The 19889-nt window shown below is 45.2% G+C and overlaps 1 protein-coding gene across 1 annotated transcript in view; it reads left to right on the top strand.

Annotated features, from left to right (window-relative positions):
• Nucleotides 1-4672: 4672 nt before the first annotated feature.
• nectin1b (nectin cell adhesion molecule 1b) overlaps nt 4673-19889 on the top strand; it is a 94445-nt gene continuing 79228 nt past the window's right edge. The window contains exon 1 of the mRNA XM_064303001.1: nt 4673-5996. Coding sequence (XP_064159071.1) covers nt 5759-5996 — 238 coding nt within the window. The 5' untranslated portion in view covers nt 4673-5758. The remainder of the gene's footprint in view (nt 5997-19889) is intronic.

Genomic DNA, 19889 nt, shown 5'->3' with positions numbered 1-19889 from the left:
AACGTTATGAGTCAGTCAGTGAGGCTAACGTAAAAATAAATGCAAGTGCTAGTTCAAGAAAAAAATAAGAAGTAATGTGAGGACAAACGTAGTTTGGCAAATTCCTTTCAGTTAGTGCAATCTTGCCCTTGCATCTATTTGTGAGCCAAGGTAAAGGACAGATTTTTGAACAAATCCAGGCAGGTTTTTTTATTTTTTACTATATTCCATCTCCTTTCCTCCTTGCCTGCCATCGCACCTCACCTTGCTGCAGAGGCGTGATCACAGGATGCCACTCAAGCCCGATTCTGACACCCTGCAGTCGTCGGGTTCGACAGAAACAGAACGACTGCTCTCCTGAGAGAAACTCGCATCAGGTTAGGGTTAGAGCCGGCGCTGTCCTTGGTTACAGCAATGCATTCTGGGATTTCTGCAGCCGGCCTATGCCGCCCAGTCTAGCTCTTAAATCAAAAGAAGGTGTCCTAAGGATGCAGAACACAACATGCAGGAGGAAAACCCGCATGGTGGTACTTATACTACAGCTGAGCCCACACTGTCTGAGGATGGCACAGGCACATGGTAAACATGGACCACATTGGAGGGTGCTGGTGTCAGTTTAGAAGTGTGTGGAGGGGGGAGGGGGGGTCAGGGGTCCAAATGAATAGACACATAGATTTGGTCAGACTGTTCATGCCGAAATATTAATATTATAAACATTTTATTTGCTCCCCATGTTTGCGTGGGTTCCCTCTGGGGACTCTAGGTTGCTCCCACAGTCTAAAGAAACGCAGGTTAGGCTAAATGGAGGGTCCACATTGTCCATAGGTATGAATGTGAGAGTGAATGGTGTGTGTGACCTGCAATGGACTGGCAACCTGTCCAGGGTGTACTCCTGCCTCTTGCCCAATGCATGCTGGGATACGCTCCAGCCCCATGTGACCCTAACCAGGAATAAGCGGGTTAGATAATGGATGGATAGATTGATAGATGGATGGATGGAGAAACATTTTATTTGTAACACTGTATTATCAGCATCAAACTGAGAGCCTTTCTGAAGTGACAGAAAACCCATGGTTAACCCCTCCACCCACACACACCCCACCCCCCACACACCCCGCCATCACGTACAGCGTGAGCCATTGCTCACACCAGCGATGAAGTTGTAAGAGGGAGAGGAAAAAAAAATAAAAGGAATCAATTATTTATGAGCAGCTTCAGTTGAAGTGATCAGGGTGACAGTGTGACAGTGAGGGGGGGTGGGGGGGTCACCCAGAGTTCAGTCTCTGCTGGCTCCAGGCTTCGCGTGGCGATGCATCGCAGCTTGACCTCGCGCTGACGCCCGGCGCGAGCGCGTGCAGTACGCTGTCATACGTTGCCATGGCGCTGCGCCCGCCGAACACGGCTTTGATCCCACGCTCCACGCAAAGGGGCTTCCCACGGTGTGAGGCGGTGTGTGCGGAGTGTCTGACATACACTTGAGTTTGACTTCTTTCACTCTGGAGGAGGGGGGGGTTACGCTTCTACCTCACCCACCAAAACCCTTATTTTTTGCATTAATTGATTTATTGATTGATTGATCGATCGATCGATATATTTCATAGCCCCCTGGGGGCTGTAAAACAAGGGAACAGGCAGCAATTAAGAGGTCATTGCGGTGTGGGGAAGAAAAAAAAACCTCTATGTACGGTGCAGTGTGCAGGCTTAAAATACAAACTAAGAATTTAAAAAAGGAAATTAACACAGGCTTCATTAAAATACCTTCTGAACTGTTCTGTATAGCACCTTGGTGATGTAACGAAACTGCTACAGTCGCCCCTCATGGTTCAGACCGACCCATGCCGAGGGTTGGAACTGCATGTTCTTTCCTTGTGTCTTCCACACACTTTTCCCAATGGCTCCAGCAGGTTTCAGTCTGTCATATGGCGAGGGGGGGGGGCTCAGATTTCAGACACCCCCCAAGTGGGCCCGTGTAGTAGCCGTTTGGCACATTCGGGGGGGGGGGGGGGTAGTTGAACGGCGTACTTTGCGGCCCTGCCGGTCCCCTGAGAGCCCTCGGCCGCATCGCGTCTTCGCTCTGCACACGTCGGAGGCAGACCTGGTCTGGGCTGAGGACTCATCGACCACAAGAGGGGGGTGTTATTCCTGCCTCTCGCGTTTCACATCCATTGACCTTCGGAACTTTTAATTCCTAAACTTTTGACTGCACAAGAAAAAAATCTAATTATTATTATTATTATTATTATTATAATAAAACAATATATTAATGATACTATTAATCATGCATCATTCTGAAGAATCTTATGCAGAATGACTCGGAAGATAATATAATATTTTATAGTTTACATAATTTTTGTCATACAAAATATTTTGCCACAGAGCAAATAGCTATGAGGGATCTATTCTGCTTTTAGTTTCTAACAGATAAATAATATTAACTTTCCCCAAAATGCATTTATATATTAGGGGTGTGCAACGACAACACTATCTGTGTCTGTTAAACCAACAGAATTATTTGTTTCTGCAGATATGTTTGAACAGGGAGAGTTATCTGTTTCTCTGTCACTGCTGTTTCATAAATGCACATATCTTCACCTCCTACTCACTTTTTCTGTTAATCTGTTTTTCCAAATACCTTCTCAATATCACTTCTGCATTTTCAAACGGGGGTCTGTGGAGCCCTGGGGGTCCTTGAAGGTACTGTAGGGGGTCCCGGGCCAGACTTGATATGTGATGACTACATATAGATTAGGGAAAATATTGAAAAATATAAAACCTTTTAAAAAAAAATATATATATAACCCTTTTTAAGTTATGATGGTGTGCCCTGGATGCATTTGATCCTGGGTGGTGTCGCCTAGATCAGAAAAGGTTAAGTACCCCTGGTTATGGATAGGATATTTTACTGCTTCTGTATACAAGGTTCCAAAAAGGTTTTTGATTATGAGGCTAAAAGCACCTTCTGACATTACCGAGGACACGGAATGAGCAGAACAGAACTCTGATCTGTGTCAAAGACGATACGTCGGGCTAGCAAGGAGGATTCACGGGCTCTGATTTATTCAGTAAATACTCTGATGGTTTTTTTTTTTGTTCTTACAGCCTCAGAAGAAAGGGTTTCACAGGGTCTGCACAGAGGAACCACGTCAAGTTCCCGGGTCCTTTGTCGGGCAAAAACGGTTCAATCTGGAAGCTTTTCACACTTTTCACACCTACCGTAGAGGGTAGGGTTCCCCAAAGAACTAAAAAAGCATTTCCTCTGTGGAAGACAAGACACAAAAGAGCCTGTTGTTTTTTTTTTTCCTGAGAGTGTTCCAGAATTTCATATATCAGTGGCCATTACTGTCCTGGTCACTACACACGGACGTTATCCATCTCAAGGCCCGTGTAAATTCACGAAACAATGCTGGCTTGATAATGAAATGCACTTGCTTTTGTTTGGATTCTTCAGAATTTAAGGTAAAAAATATAATAAAAAAAGGCCCCTAAGGGGATTATACTGTAGACTGAACACATTCACACCCACAGTTATAATCAGAATCTAACTTTAATGCACACATTTACTGACACCTGCATGTGCAAACCCTGAGTCAATCAGCACAGCAGGACCTCTATGCCAGCTGTTACCTGAGTCCCATAACACAATGCAGCGAGATCATTCGGAAACTGAGGCAAGTTTGGGGAACACAAGTGATGAATTCAGGTACTTTCATGTGTGAAATTTATTCCACACCATGTCTAAAAAAATACATCCTTTGTGTAGCCTTAAACTATTCCGGAATATACGATCATATTCAACACACCTGGAGACCAAACAACCTTAGTTATTCAGCCACGGTACACTACAAACCAGCAACCGTATTCCCCACATTCAACAGAGAGACAATTGTCTCCCGAACAGACGATTAAATATGAGTCCCGCCAGACTCCTAATCATTTCCTAATGGGTAAAGTGGAAATGCAGCAATTAAACAAAAAGCCTTCCCAGGAGCACTTGCAGCGCATCCAACAGGTCACCTTCACTTTCACCACTGCCGTTCACTGCACCTGATGTGCTCCTACCATTTAAGCAATTACAGTCTTTCTTCTCTTCTCTAAACCATCAACAATGTAGGACAGTTCATTATTTATTGAACTGCGTGTTTTATGCATTTACATTGGTATGCATGTATGTATGTATGCATATGATTCCTTAAATATGATATTTGCATGTTATGTGTGTCTCCGTGCATGTGTATGTCTTTTGTGTGTCTATGTGTGTGTATGTGTGCATGTGCGTGGGTGTGTGTGTGTGTGTGTGTGTGTGTGTGCATGCACGCGTGTGTACTTGTGCATGTGTGTGTGTGTGTATACTCTTATGACTTAATTTGGCAGTTTAATACCATGCTTGGGCAACTGGAGTTGTAACTGAGCAGCCAAGGCAGGGCACTGCTCCTGTATTTACCTTGGCTATTTCACCTGAATCGCTTCACAGAATATTCCGATGCACAAATTGACTACATGTGAAGAATTTATGTTTTTCAAGTTGCTCTGGATACAAATGCATGGCAAATGCCTAACGTGTAATACGGGTGGGCGATAAACTGGTTAGTTCACAATAGTTCAAACATCAGGCCCTTCCTTTACAGAAAGCTCATAATGTGTATTGTGTGTTCTGTGGTGACCTCCTATGCTTTCTGTGTATCACGCTTACATTTGTTTTCGTGCAGAGTCTGTGCCATGGAATTTGGCATTTGCAAATCGCAGCAAAACAACAAACGAAAACACACTGGAGGTTATGGAGAATCTCATTGTAGTGGTGTGGATCTGCCGCTTTAAATACCCCCTTCTCCTCAATGTAAACTTTTCATCATTTTCGAGCGCGTGAAGGCCTCCTACCTGTTTTGCATGACAGTACAGGCCCCGCCTTATCTCACGTCACGTGATCCCAATCCTTCCTCGGCGCTTGTCAGTTCTATCGTATAGCATTACTGGTGGAACCGCTGCAGCGAGGAAGTCTATGTAGTACGGGACTGTATCTGGGGAAAACTAACTTGTGTACTTGGAGTGCGAAAGCGTCATTTCGCCGTAAGAAGCGAAAGGAAGCGGTACTGTCCTACGGACTGCATCAAGCCTGCGACGCAATCCAAGATACCCTTACAGCGAGACAGACCTGCTTTAAAAAAAAAAAAAAAAAACTTCCAACATCCAGTTGCTTTGAAAATCAATTTAAAGTGCTTTGCTTTAGTCGTTTGCTCAGAAAGCAGATGCACTTTTATCCATTTCGCATATTTTCAAAGCAGGCAATTTCAAGGAACGGACGGTGCGGTTTTGGAACTTGTCACTGAAACATCGAATGCCGTGCAACCTCTCTCCTCTATTCCAGAAAGAGAGAGGGGCGAAAGAGATACGCATGCACCGCACCGGTGGTCAAATTCGGGATATTTTGGATTGTATAAATTCATATTATCCTGAAAAAAGCATGCATTTCTGAACTTTAACAGACGTTTTTCAAACGTTCCTTTTTCATCCCAATCTGCAAGTCCTCGTGCTGTATGATTCAGTCGCCGCGCAGCATACAAAGTAGGCTCGTGCTCGTCGTACGTCTCGTGGGGACTTGCCCGAGCTTTCCGTTGCAGCAAACCAAAGGAAATATCTCGTTATAAACTCATTCATTGCGGTTTTTGCGGAGCGCACATCCTCGGGAGTCTGCGTGCACGGGGATAACTGGGCTGAAACAATTAGACATACCCCGCGAGAGAGAGCTAGCGTCACTACCTTTCAAAACCTCTCGGTGTTTTGAATGCGTGTTATCAACTCCCATCTCGGTAGTGTTCCTGCTTATCCCAACACGTCGGACGGGAATTTGGGCTACATCCTTGTGCTGAAGTTGCATGCCTGGCCGAAATCGTCTCGATTGAAGTCATCAGATCACTCTCGGGGTTTAAAGAAAGTCGGGATATTTGGGGAAAGGCTTATCGGTGCGGCCATGACGATATTCACGAGTTTTTGGATATTCCTGGTGGCCGTCAACGTACCAGGTAAGACACATCCACGCCATTTTTAACTGTTTGCAGTTGACAAATGCCTTCATTGAAGTAACTGTTTAATACTGGTCTTGTTTCAAAAGTGGAAGTAACGTAACGTAGCCTATACATTTCAAACAACATTTTCCATTTTTATTTCAAACAACGGTGTTTATTTCTCGTTTCTTATTGTATTATCATTTCTTAGTTTAATGGTTGATAATCAATTCACCGGTGTTTTAAACATTCGTGTTTGCGGTTGGCAATGATCTGAAAATTATCGGTCAGAACATCTAGACGTTTTTAGTGTAATATTCTAACTTCTTCATTGGACACAGAAGTGAAATAACAGAGGACACAGGAAGATGGCGATAGTGATGAAAACTTAGATTATTATACATCAAATGTGGCAGCGGGGATTTGCAGTGAGGAGTGGTCGTAGTGGATTTTTCCCCTGGTGAGCTTGTGCCCCACGACAAGAGATCGTGTCAGCGCATCGCCACGCATTATTATCGCCCGGTGCTCTTAGGCGAACGCTTATTGACTGCGTACGTTCCCCCCGTATGGAGAACGGGACACACCTGGAACGACCTCGCGAATTAACGTTTGAGTTAGGATGCCACGATATCCCTGAGCTGAATTTGTATAATTGGCGGAATATACGTGGATAAGCGACAGAAATAATATAGCCCTTTTTTAAAATAGCATTTTTTTTTCTTACACATTTTTCTATAGCCTAAATTAAATGGGCGTAACAAGACTAAATTCCTTTGGACGGATTGATTAAATGTTTCATTTGAATGTAGTGCAGGTATTTTACGAATGCGCATCACGCGTTTATTTGGTCTGATGGTTTGCTACTGAGTCCAATGTTGAGATGACAACTGACACATCTATCACGTCACATCACTATCAAGGGCCGCCTACGTGTCTATTTTAATAATGTTTTACGTTATATGTGCGTTCTCAGAGCCGAATGTGACACTTTTTTAAAAAGTTTTTTTTTTTTTTTTGGTTGTTTTGTTTTGTTTTAGCCTACATATGTTGCTAACTTGCCATGTCTGATTTTCGTAAGAATGTATTTTATTTGGGGTATGCATTCGCCTATAAATTTGCCCCCGTATGTGTATGTTTTCGGAGGAGAAAACGCAGTGGATGCTGACAGTTTGGCATAGCGAGCCAAAGACGACAAAGTTAGGCTCCCGTCGAAAAATTTTCATTTTCTTGTTGCAATTTTCTTTCTCTCTCTTCTTCCAAAAGGAATGGTTGAAACCGAACTGTCTGTACTGCTGCGTAGAATAGGACAGCATTGGAATGTTAACAGTCAGATCCAAGGCGCCCTGCCAACCTAAACTTTCAAAACCCTGGTTTCCAGAACACATTAGTATAGCCCTCGTACTCATTTGTTGCAGCCGAGTAAAATATTCACTTTCTAAAATGAATCGGACCGAAATACAAAGGACAAAGAGTTGTTGTCTGTTATACCCACGGCAAGAGAGAGGCAGTCATTTGTCAGACATGATAACGCCGCACATTTTAATTAAGGGTCACCAGCTCAAAGGTGCTGTTGACTGGCATAGTGGGTCCGCGGAAACCCGCGATATTGCAGATTAGATTTAAAATGGAGCGCTGAACTGAAGTCGAATCAATCTCATTTTCACGAAAGAATAATGTTGATGTCAGTGAAATTGCATTAAAGTAATGCTTTTCTTAAATCTTAAGGCTCGCACTTGCTGACAAATGACACGGTGTGAGAACGAGAGAGCTAGCTGTTAGGTGGCTCGGATGAAAGGCCGAGTTCCGTTAACAATTTACATTTACATTACTTATTTAGCCGTTTGGCACGCGCACCTGCCCAGGACGACTTTCATTTTGCGTGTTATCAATTTGCGCGAGCGGCACTGAATTTGGCTGTGGGCTATATGGATTGGTCAAGGGCACGCGTCGGCGTGTCCCACGAGGGGGAACCTTCGATCTTCTTGTTACAAATGCACTTCGGTAACGACCAAGGCACTCTGCTGTCGATGCGTGAGAGATAGCCCTTCCTCGATCTTGGACTCCAGCCATTTTTAGCTGCTGTGGGGTTTTTAGTGATTACAAATGGCCATGCTACCGACGTCTGCGCAGGCTATTCTCCTGGTTAAACTGACACGCTGCTATATATTTCCCCCGATGGCGTAGGCTTATGTTGTTAAACGTGCATATTAATTTTATTACTGCGATTGCCTCTTGATGAGTAAATCCGGGTGTCTTTACCACGATTACGCCTGTTGTCATGCTGCTTGCACCAACTTATCGAATGATGATCAGAAGTTATATTGTTGAATAAATACGCTCGCTGTATAAATATAAAACGCATATTTTAATGAATAAACATAGCTTTAGACACGTGTCGTCGGAAAACGACCCACAGATGAGTGAGACTCCCGCCCCCCCTTTCTCTCTGAGTGGACCATGGTTCTTCCCCGCGTGAATCGTACCGTTGTTGATGCTGATGAAATCGGTCGGCTCAGAAAACAGCTGGAGTGGGATAAACGGGATTGCGACTGAGGTGAAGGTCACTGGACACGAATAGCTGAAATCGTGCGGTTTAGCTGGTCTCCGTGTTCACTTTAGTTTACCGCTTTTTTCCCCCGCAGTTATTCGGCATGATTTTATCTGCACGCGCGGTCCGTCCAACATTGAATTAAATCTTTAGGTATTGACTCAAGGCTATTTAAATGGATGCGCTTGTGTGAACTGGTTTAAATGCCTGGCACATTCCGTTAAAAACGCACACACACACACACCTTTTTAGGATATTGACACTAAAAACAGTTGATGGGCGGGGTTAAATCCTCCTTAGGTGTTACTGATGTGCTGTGTGTGTGTGGGGGTGTGTGGAAGAGAGAGAGTGTATGCGTGCTCAGATGCCCAGTGCAGTGACCTAGTTTGTCTTGCCTAGTGGCTTTGAAGCAACATTATTTCATCATTTGAATTCAAAATGAAGTAAATTAATTATTTATAGCATTTATTGATACAAAATGGCAGATCTAAGCTGCAGTATTTCAACTCCGTCTCCAATATCAGTGCCATGTATCGATGTTTAAAAAAAAAAAAAAAATGAGTTAAAAAATATGTGGTACGTCTTTCTAATGATATATCACGAGACATAAGAAGAGGTGCGTACATGTACTCATATTCTCCAGCTTGGAACTGAGCCATGTTTTATGTGAAAACCATATTTCATATTTAGTTTTTTTTTAGCCATTCCCTTAAAAGAGCCGGTCGCAAACTGTCCTTTTTTTTTTCTCCCCTACGTTTAACATGGAGAGTCCAGGCGCCGAGACTGGTCACTGCAGCGATGGCTCACATCACCCCAGCCCTTCAGTGCAGAAAGAGTCCTGTCTCAGCCCCGCGTGTGCTCAACTCCGATTGGCTGCCCGTCTCCCACGATTCCATTCAGACTCTGGCTCTCCCGTGTTTGTAAAACGCTGGCCTAGTTACGCTCGGCTGGAAAAGCGAGGCTTTGGGAACATCTGCAATGTGGGCACACGCATACAGATCCACCCCCTCCCCCCCCCTCACACACACACACATACACACACACAGAGCCACCCCCTCCACCCCCCCAACCCCACACACACACACACACACACCACGCGTACATATATATAAAACATATAAGCTGCATAGTGAAGTGCGTAGGGCCTTACAGCTAGTGAATAATGAATGTGTTTCACTGTGAAATGAATGGCACAGTTACCCCGGGGGGGGGGGGGATGCTCCTGCCCCACCCGTACACACAGTCTCCCTATAGTCACCAGCGCAGTGCAGCTCATCGTAGCTAACGACTGAGCAGACCATGGAAATGGGTAATTAAGAGATATTTCCCTCCCATTAATTAGGAATGACTTCAGAAAAGTGTAGTCTGAAGCATACGGCTGCCATAGAGATCATTAGTATTATATTATATTTGTTATTATAGGTACTGGAGGTTGTATTTCTGAGAGGGAGGAAGGGAAGTTGATTCATGGATTAATCCTAGGGTGGTGTCTCTTTGGCCCAAAGTAATTAATGCATTAAGATAATTGATTGCGGTTAAATTCGGTTATGGTTTCAAACATGCCAGCATAGGCATGCTTTCTTCTTTTGCCTCGCAGTGGACAGTATATTTGGCTTTTGTGAAGTATCTTCACCCCTCGGAAAGAGTCAAAATCACACCGTTACTCAACAAACATTTCGCATGTCTACTGTATGTGCAGCTATATTAAGAACCACGCTATTCTTCCTAAGTGACTTTTTTTTTGGTTGTTTCTTTGAAAATTCTCACGCACAGCAAAATGTCTTAGTGTGTTAATTCAGCTCTTAGCAGATAAGATTTGGCCCCGCATTCCACTGTTGGAGCTGGATTAACACTGTGGGAGATGGATTAACACTGTGGGAGCTGGATTAACACATTTGGACATTTTACTGTGTGGATCCGCAGGAATGTTTCGACACTTTACAGCATCTATATTTTGGTGCGTCCCCTCATCGGACTAGCGCTAGCAGTCGCACGTAGCGTCATCCCACATCCTTCTCACTGAATTATTTCCGGTTTTCTTTCTTTCTGCTTTTCCTCCTTGGTGCTCGCAAAGATTTTGCTTTGGTGCACTGCAAAGTACTCCTCCTTGTAGGAAAGGCCCAGCACCATTGACCATTAGGGAGATCTTAGCTGAGATCTTAATTTTAAAAAAGGCGAGCTATTGATTGGATGAATAGATGAGTGACCTTTGCCCCCAGGTGTCAATCGGCTGCTAATTGAGAGGCAACTCTAAATCCCCCCCGAATGGTGGATCCCCAGGACCAGGAGAGGCAACCGCCAGGTTTGCATAATCAGAACGGACATTCCAGAGAAAACAATGGCGTAATCAATGCTGTTAAACAAAGCTGCCTCGCTCTTACTGATAACATCAAGGTAACAAAGAAGAAAGGGCTTCTCTTGTTGTCTGTTCACATGCAGAATGGGGTTTGACAGTAAACAGCTGCATCAAATTTCTGGAGTCCGCCAGGGATTCATATTAGGGAGTGTTATTACTTCTCTGTCTATGTCTATAACAGTTTATGGAGCCATAAAATTGAGTTTTTTTTATCGTACATTTTGTTCTGAACAAAAATATAACATGCAAATGAGAGAGGGTTGGGTACATATGAGGTTGGAGAATTTGAGAGAGTTTGACTAACTGTTTTTCCACTAGGCAAAGTAGTCACTGTCACCCATTGGCATATTGGATTGGTTTTCATGGTTATGGCACAAAGTGTCCCATTGGCCCACTGGTGTTCATCAGCATTGAGAAATCACAATTATTACCAACTCTTTGCTGTGTGCGTCTCTCCGGGTGCCAGGATCCCGGGGGAATTTGAACGTGCGCGCTCTTGCTTGACCTCAGGCTGTTCTGGTCTGGGTTGACGTCAGACTGAAATTCGGAAAAAAAAAAAATAATAAAGAACGGCACGATCTTTCTCAGATTGGCTGGAGGAGTTTAGGGGGTCGAGTGAAAAGCCGAAAAGCTGGGCTCTTGCGTTCTCAGGGCCCTGGGAGAGGATTCTGAGTGACGGGCCTGGTGATGCGGCGCTTCCTGTACCATGTGACCCGCTTTCAGTCCGATGCTCAGCTTTGATCACGCGGCCTTGTCTGATCTGTTCTGAGGCGATCCCCTTCGGCGAGCGGGATGACTGGGATTAGCCGGGCACCAAATTTATTCAGTCTCACGCACCTCGGGACACACGTTCACTACCGAAATGGTCAGAGGATCGCGAAAATCATCTGAGACACAATTCAGAATAAAATATGTGTGTGTGTGTGTTTGAGCATGTGTGTTTGTGTATGTGTGTGCGCGTGTGAGTGTGTCGAGTTTGTGTGTGTCTGTGTGTGCACGCACACACACACTTCACCATTGAGCTTTGAGGTTCATTTTGTGGGTCACTGTTAATAACACATTTATTTGCATATATCGTGCAGTTTCTGTCCCTGCTTTTTGCGTTCTTAAATTGTAATTACACTGTTATAAGCCAGTGATTCCTGAACACAGTGAAGTGATGCGTGTTGCGCATATATCTTAGATTACAGTACATTTATTTGGCAGACGTTTTTATCCAACGCGACGTACAAAAGGTGCATATCTATCTATACCTGAGCGACATAGATTATAAAGCAGGTGAATGATGAGTCTAAAGAAATGTTCAGCAGATCTAAACTCTTAACGAGTCGTGACTTGAATCAAATCTTGGCTTTGATGCTCTACGGTAAGACATTTTATCATTAAAAAAAAAAAAAAACATGCTTGTCAATACAAAGGATGGCTCTATTCATTCAGCCCGAGGTGAAAGGGTGGGCCTCCAGATGTCCTCTTTGATGTTCCCACACAATTTACACAGCGTATCTATTATTGATCATAATTCCCTACCTAAACAATTGTTTTAAAAAAAAAACATTTTGAGAATAAAGGAGCTTGTTGTCTGAACACGAAGCTTGTTCTGATGAACTTACAGAACTGGTGTTACTAACAAAACGAACAGAACGAAACGAATAAAAAGTGGTGTGATGGTAATATGTGGCTGTTACTACTTAAGGGAGGTACTGTAAAGTGACAGTCGTGAGCAGAACTTAAGGGAGCTGTTATTTCCAGTGAAATTTGGTTTAGGGGGGCGACGGTGAACAATGGCTGTTTTTTTTTTTTGTGAAAGGGCTGTGTGTCAGGTGGTAATTAATGGTGTGGGGGAAGATACGCACCTGAGATACTCACCTGAGTTTCCCTAAAGCCCTTCAGGTATGGAGTATGTATGTGCTTTAGCCTCGAGGACAGCAGAGCAAAGCCAAACACGATGTCTCCATGTCTCTACTCATTCTAATGTTTCTAATGCTCCTCCGGTAGTCCTTATCCACCCCCCCCCCCCCCCCCCACCCCCCATTTAAAGCTGCTCAAAGGCATTTTTGGCTGCATTGTGACTCATGGCCGTATGCTGGTGACACAGAAAACCACATTTCTGTGAAACCGTATTCCTGCTCACGAAATTTGAGTCTCATTTCTTGAATTTCATTTATTTATTTATTGTTTAAATTACTTATTATTAATAATTTAAACGATAAATTTAATTACCTTAGGAAAAAAATACAAAACACACACTTTTCCCACGTTTGGGCGAAAGCATTTGCTGTGGCAAATTTAAAGAAAAAAAAAAAAAGTTTTGCAAAACAAAGAGCTCACATTTACGCGGTTTAACCATCCGTTGTTGTCATGGCGCCCGAGGGAGGTGCGAAGGGCTTGTTTCCATTGATTTCTGTAGATCTGTTACAAACAGGCTTTTCAACGGGTGGCGGCTTCACCTCCTTTTACCCCCACTTGTACGATTCGGTACGCTTTTCCCACCCCGAAGACACCGGAGTCTGTCAAAGGAACACATTGTTATGTTCGTTTTTTTTTTTTGTAAACCTCAGATCTGACATGTTAACAAACGGCACAAACGCTGTTCCAGTTTAATCACTTTAATTGCGTAGCTGACTTTGTTTGTAAACCGGTTTCATGCTTTGTAAATCAATGCCTCGCTAAACCGCTCGCTTGTCGCCGCTTTGTTTTTAACTCCGCTTGCGTTTGTGAATTTCTTTGTACGCAAGCTTGCCGCACGTGTTTATAAAAAAGGTTTTTTATCTGAAACAGGGGGGTAAACCAGAAACCCAGAACTGCGCTGTAAAAAAAATGGGCTGATTCAGCAACCTGCTCTTTACCACATTTGGCCAAAAGTTTTAGCAGTTACAGAAAACGCTCTGGGTAAATGTTAACGAGAGGCGCTGATGGATTTTCCTTTTGCGTTCCTGGTCCGTGTGTTCCGAGACTCGACCTGGCTGCCTTTATGAAGATTGATGGAATTCCAGGCTGGCAAGTGTTTCTGTCCTTTTCCAACAATGACAACTGCCCTTGGCTTTTCCATTCCCAAAAGCGGGAAAATCCCGCTCATACGTGACAGGCTCTGCATGTCCGGAACACGCAGCTGTTTAGTTTAGTGTTGACGTTTCCATGTCTACGCGCCGTCTTCCAGTTTGAAGACAGGAAGGTTGCCATCTGTCTGCTAATTGCTCTGTCATCTTAATTAAAATGTATTCGCTTAATTTGGAAGTGGAGCCAAAAGCTGTATGCGTTGGGCCTAGTCGTGCATTTCACGGATCTATCCATATCAGCTACATTTTAGCGACTTTGGCTAGCCTGAGGGGGCGCGTGGGGTTAATTAGTTTATCCTTAATGGAATATTAACTTGGTTATTATTGAAGGAATTTTTGGTGGTGCCCTGAAAATAGACCCAGAGAACTGAAAATGTGACCGGTTTCCATGCTGCTGTTGCTAAAGGCTATTGACTTGGCATCGTTGTGGATTCATTCTAGTAAACTCTATCCTGGAGGTAAATTCACACATCTCTTTCTAAGGAAAAAAATAGAGTTTTTTGTGACGTTTTTGTGAGGTACGCATCCCGGGATTTTCAGACGCCTCTTCTTAATAAAGATCCTGGTTTTTAAAAAATAAAGTATTGTGTTAAGCTTGGGAATTCTGCAGGGAATTCTGCATTGTGTTAAGCTTGGGAATTCTGCAGGGAATTCTGAATTTTGTTCACTCTCATTAATTGCGTGGGAACTGCGTTCAGGCCCAGGTGCTAGCTTGTGGCTGGTATCTGTGATTCTGTCACTCGGAGGTGCAAGGGGGGCGTGTTTATAATCGCCTTGATTGCAGCTCCTCTAACAGGGTAAGAAGATTGCCCCCCCTCCCCGCACACCCGCACCCCCCCAACCTTAGTTGGATTAACCATTTGGGAAATTAACTCGACGTGATAGATGAGCATCAGTCATGAAAATGCAATTATCTTGAAATGAAACTCGTGCAAAGCTCAAAATGTAATCCAAGTTTTACATGCAAGCTCACATTATTGTCTGTCAGACTCTTACCCTCTTACCCTCTTACCCTCCCCGTCTATTGTTTGAATTGAATAGATTGTGCAACGTGGTAATCCATTCTGCTTGTGACATACACCGTGTCCTGTACCAGTGGTTTAAATAGAAAGCCAAAAAAAAAAAAACACGGTAAAACGTTAACATAATCTCATAGTTTCCCCGATTTAGGATTCTTCATTCAATTTTCTTTCAGGTTACAAAAGATTACAAATTGCAAGAAGGGCAAATTGCATCATGAATCACTGTTAGGACAAGACTCTAACTAATGGGCTATCTGCAATAGCCTGAACGTTAAGTACACAAGAAAAATCAATACAACCCCAAGGTAGTTATTAGGAGGATAGCATTAAACTTCTTTAGTTGCCGGCTTCATTGACGGAGTGTAAGTACGGAGCTCTTCCTGAAAGGTCTAAGGAGACAAAATATTGTTGACCTTATCCAGTTCTGGATGAGAACCTTGTCATAATATCATATGAGACACACTGACGGTATCTCCCTTGTCTGTTGCTTCAGCGTATGAGCACTTGGCCGGTTTTATTGGAAACTGTGGGAGTGTGGAAATTGAAAGTTGTGCACTAAGGCGAGTGGGGACTCTAACGGATCGTCTGGAGGAGGTTTCCGTTGTGCATTATTTACCACGCAAGTCTGGCCACTGAACTGTGGGCGACTTTCGTCTTAGAATGAGGGGGGGGGGGGAAAGCTGGTGTATCGTGTCTTAGATTGACACGCGTTCATTTGTAAGAAATGCAAGACCAAAAACGTACCTGCAAACGTAATTGATGGATATAGAGACAAATTTGTTATTTTTTAAAACATGTTTTAGTTGCATACAACACAGGTAGCTTTCTAAAAGCAGAGATGAAGGCTAATACCTATCTCTCTCTCTCTCTCTCTGGTTGTAATTAATTGGCAGTAGTTTACCATCTGGATTCTACCCTAGGTTTTTGACATCAGTTCAAATCCTGCTTGTTTAGCTCTCCAAGTGACCACAGAGGGCTAAGAAAACAAAAACAAATGACCATTTGACACCATTTGGGGGTGTGTGTGGTGGTGTGGTGGGGGGGTGAAAGTGGCAAAGGGCAGCAGGTGTGAATCCAGAGGGTCAGAGGAGGGGACACTGTCGCATCTGCTGATTGTGATAAGAATCACAGACCTTTCCAGCAGATTAGCCCTGGGGCTGAAATGCATGGCAGTGCGTGTGTGTGTGCGCTTATGTATGTGCTTGCATGTGGTTATGTGTGTGTGTGCGTGTGCTTATGCATGTGTCTTGTACAGGAGTGTGCGTGCATGCATGCATGTGTATGTTTGTGTGCTTGCTTGCTTGCATGCATGTGCGTGTGTGTACATGCAGTAAGGTTTTGTGTGTGTGTGTGTGTGTGTGTGTGTGCGTGCACATGCGTTTGTGTGTGTGTGTGTGTGCGCGCACGCGTGTGTGTGTGTGTACATGCAGTAAGGTTTTGTGTGTGTGTGTGTGTGTGTGTGTGCGTGCACATGCATGTGTGTGTGCGTGCGCACGCGTGTGTGTACTCTCTCCATAGCGTAACTCATTGCGTGCAGTGCTGTGTGCTTGTATCTGTGTCTCCCCTTTGTGTGACTGCTGGTGAGGCTGTTGTAGGGAGACAGGATTAGTCTGAATGAGAGGACTGTACATGCAAATGAGAGCTTGATCCTGCTCCCCTGGTGAGTGTGTTTACACCACGTGGAGGTGTGTGTGTGTGCGTGTGTGTGTGCGTGCATGCTTGTCCTGTGTGTGTGTGCATGTGTGTGTGTGTGTGTGTGTGTGAGTGTGCTGCCTGTATGTTGTCACATGTGTGTGTGTGTGTGTGTGCGTGCATGCTTGTCCGTGTGTGTGTGTGTGTGTGTGTGTGTGAACAGAATAAGAGAGAGAGAGAGAGAGCTCATCAGTGATTTCAGACAAGCTTTAAAGGAGATGCTTACCTAAATTACAGCATAATTACTGGGCCATTCATAGCCTGAACCCCCATTTAAATGTCACTGACATTTGTTAAAGCGTCGCTCTCTCACGGTGGCCCTACTGAAGTGCATTAAAGGAGCACAGTTTAACCCTAATGACACACACGCGGTGGCGACTGGCAGGGTTCACTGGCATGGACGGCAGGTAAACAGTGTGTAACACAGAATAATGTCCTCCATTGTCTCTGGGCCGAATCACCTCACCGCCTCCTCTTGTGAGGGTTTTTAATCACTGTGAGTTTAAGCATCATTAACCCTTCGAGGTGTAGGTTATTTGGAATGTTGTTTTTTTTCTTCAGAATTCTAAATCCGTGTTCTAGAACTCTGTCGCTTTCCGTTGCCGGTGGTGGGGTTGGGGTGAGGTGCGCATGCAGGTTCTGACAGTTGTCTTTATTTTGGGGTGATTATTGGGGGGCAGGAGGGCGGGCACCAGGAGAGGGTAGTGCTTTCCTTCTTATCTCTCGCTCGCTCTCTCTGTCTCTCAGCCACTCTGTTGCTCTCACTCCCTCTCTCTTGCTCTCTCTCTCTCTCCCCCTCTCTCTGGGCGTGTGAATTGGGGGGGTACAGGATCCAGGGCTTATCAGTGAATTACAGCCCCAGTTTTACAGCGGTGTGGCCCCCGCAGGCCCGGTTGCTCTCGGGCCCCCAGAACTGCTGAGGCAAGGAGGAGCAGGAAATCAATAAAGTGAATCCAATCTGGCCACCGCTGCACTCATTCACTATTAATCTGATTTAGCCATTCTGCCCCGCACTCACAGATTAAGTGCTTAAGCCCTGTAGTCCTGTCTGAGAGGGGGGGGGCGTGGGGAGGGAGGGAGGGAGGGAGGGTGGGGGAGAGAGAGAGAGAGGAGGGGCGGAGCGGGGAGAGAGGATGGGGAGAGGAAGGGAGGGGGAGAGAGAGAGGTGGGAGGGAGGGAGGGGGAGAGAGAGAAGAGGGGGCTTGTGCAATGGAATGAGAGAGTGTGTGTGTAATAGAGGATGGAGATGTTTGTATGTCATAGATAGATAGAGATGGATAGATAGATCCATACTGAGAGAAAGAGAGTGCAAGCATTCTCACTTCTTTTTCTAGTATTTCACAACCCCCCCCCCCCAGAGAAAACTCAACCAGTGATGTCAAGTAAAGCCATTCAGTGACACACACACACGCACGCACACAGATACACATATACACGCACGCATACGCGCACACACATACACAAACACACGCTTTTAAGCTCCCTGTGGACCTGTAATAACGCATATCTGATGACTCTAGCACCCCCCCCCATCCTCAACATGTCAATTTACAGCAGACAGCCGGCCTGCTTTTTCTGCAAAGGCCACTGTGCCGTGTGATTACTGGTCTGCTGAAGAGCCGGCTAATGGGCCGGGGGGGGGGGGGGATATGGGCGGTGGGGAGGAGGGGTGAGGCGATGGGAGGTGGGGGAGGTGGGGTTTGCTGTTAATATATTGCAACTGCGGCGACAACTTTGATGGATTTGTCGACGTGACTGTTGTCGGTGCTGGCGTACGTGCGGATGAAAGCTTTTACACGGGCACAGAAATGTCAGACGTGGAGTAAACAGGAGTTCCGTTTCCTCCTCCCACTGTTCAGCTCCTAATGAGCGCTAGAGAAGGGGCCGCTTCCAGAGGCAGACCCGGCGACCCCGGCTCTGAGGCGGTGGTTAGGGGTGGAGGTGCGGATTCGCTGCCGGTAATTGGCGGCTGGCGGTTGCCGTCATTGGCGGGAGTTACGCCGTTTCCACTCCCGCGCGCGGCTTGGGGCGACGAGCCCTCGGACGCCAGTTTTTTAGAGACGGACCGAAGGACAGAACTACCCCACCGGACGGATGGGCGGACACATAGATTGCAGTCACGCAAACGTAGCGGGCTACATGGGTCTGCTATGAGGTTAGAACCCTGACTCATCGCCCCGTGCTACGAGCAGCACGATTAGCTTGCCGTGCTACGAGCAGCACGATTAGCATGCCATGCTACGAGCAGCACGATTAGCTTGCCGTGCTACGAGCAGCACGATTAGCATGCCATGCTACGAGCAGCACGATTAGCTTGCCGTGCTACGAGCAGCACGATTAGCATGGCATGCTACGAGCAGCACGATTAGCTCATCGTGCTATGAGCAGCACGATTAGCTTGCCGTGCTACGAGCAGCACGATTAGCACGGCGTGCTACGAGCAGCACGATTAGCTTGCCGTGCTACGAGCAGCACGATTAGCACACCGTGCTACGAGCAGCACGATTAGCTTGCCGTGCTACGAGCAGCACGATTAGCATGGCGTGCTACGAGCAGCACGATTAGCCCACAGTGCTAAAGCGAGCCAGCAAAGGGCTATCACTCTTATTGTGAGTACATGAGCAGACATTCATGCTCAGTTCTGTGTTTTCCAATAGGTAAAGCATGTGCTACGAGCAGCACGATTAGCCCACCGTGCTACGAGCAGCACGATTAGCTTGCCGTGCTACGAGCAGCACGATTAGCATGGCGTGCTACGAGCAGCACGATTAGCCCACAGTGCTAAAGGCCGAGGGCTCCAGCTAAAGGAGCTAATCACTCTTATTGGGTGAAGTCACATTCTGTAGCAGACATTCATGTCTCAGTTCTGTTTTTGTTTTTTTCCAATAGGTAAAAGCATGTTTATTCCTAATGTTGCATCAGTATGCAGACAATGTATACACCATATATATATTTTTAGTTTTGTTCTTTCTTTCTCAAGCATAAATAAAATGCTCACTCTTGACTGGGACATCAGACTTGCACGCTGTGTTGAGATTTAGGCTGCCGCTGAACTTGAGCACCAGACACAGAATAACACGCAGCCTCTCCAGGGAGTATTATCCGCAAATACAGATTACCGCTCATTAAACTCATCTGCAGGACGGATATCTATGAATCTCCATAAATCTCCATAAGAAATCTCTATGAATTTCTACACAGCTCTGTAGAGGATTCATTTGTTGGTAAAACGTTTCG

The sequence above is a fragment of the Anguilla rostrata genome, chromosome 12 (assembly GCF_018555375.3).
Source record: "Anguilla rostrata isolate EN2019 chromosome 12, ASM1855537v3, whole genome shotgun sequence".
In the NCBI taxonomy this organism is placed as follows: Eukaryota; Metazoa; Chordata; class Actinopteri; order Anguilliformes; family Anguillidae; genus Anguilla; species Anguilla rostrata.
The sequence above is the reverse complement of the archived record's forward strand: the minus strand, read 5'-3'. Positions and strand labels throughout refer to the sequence as shown.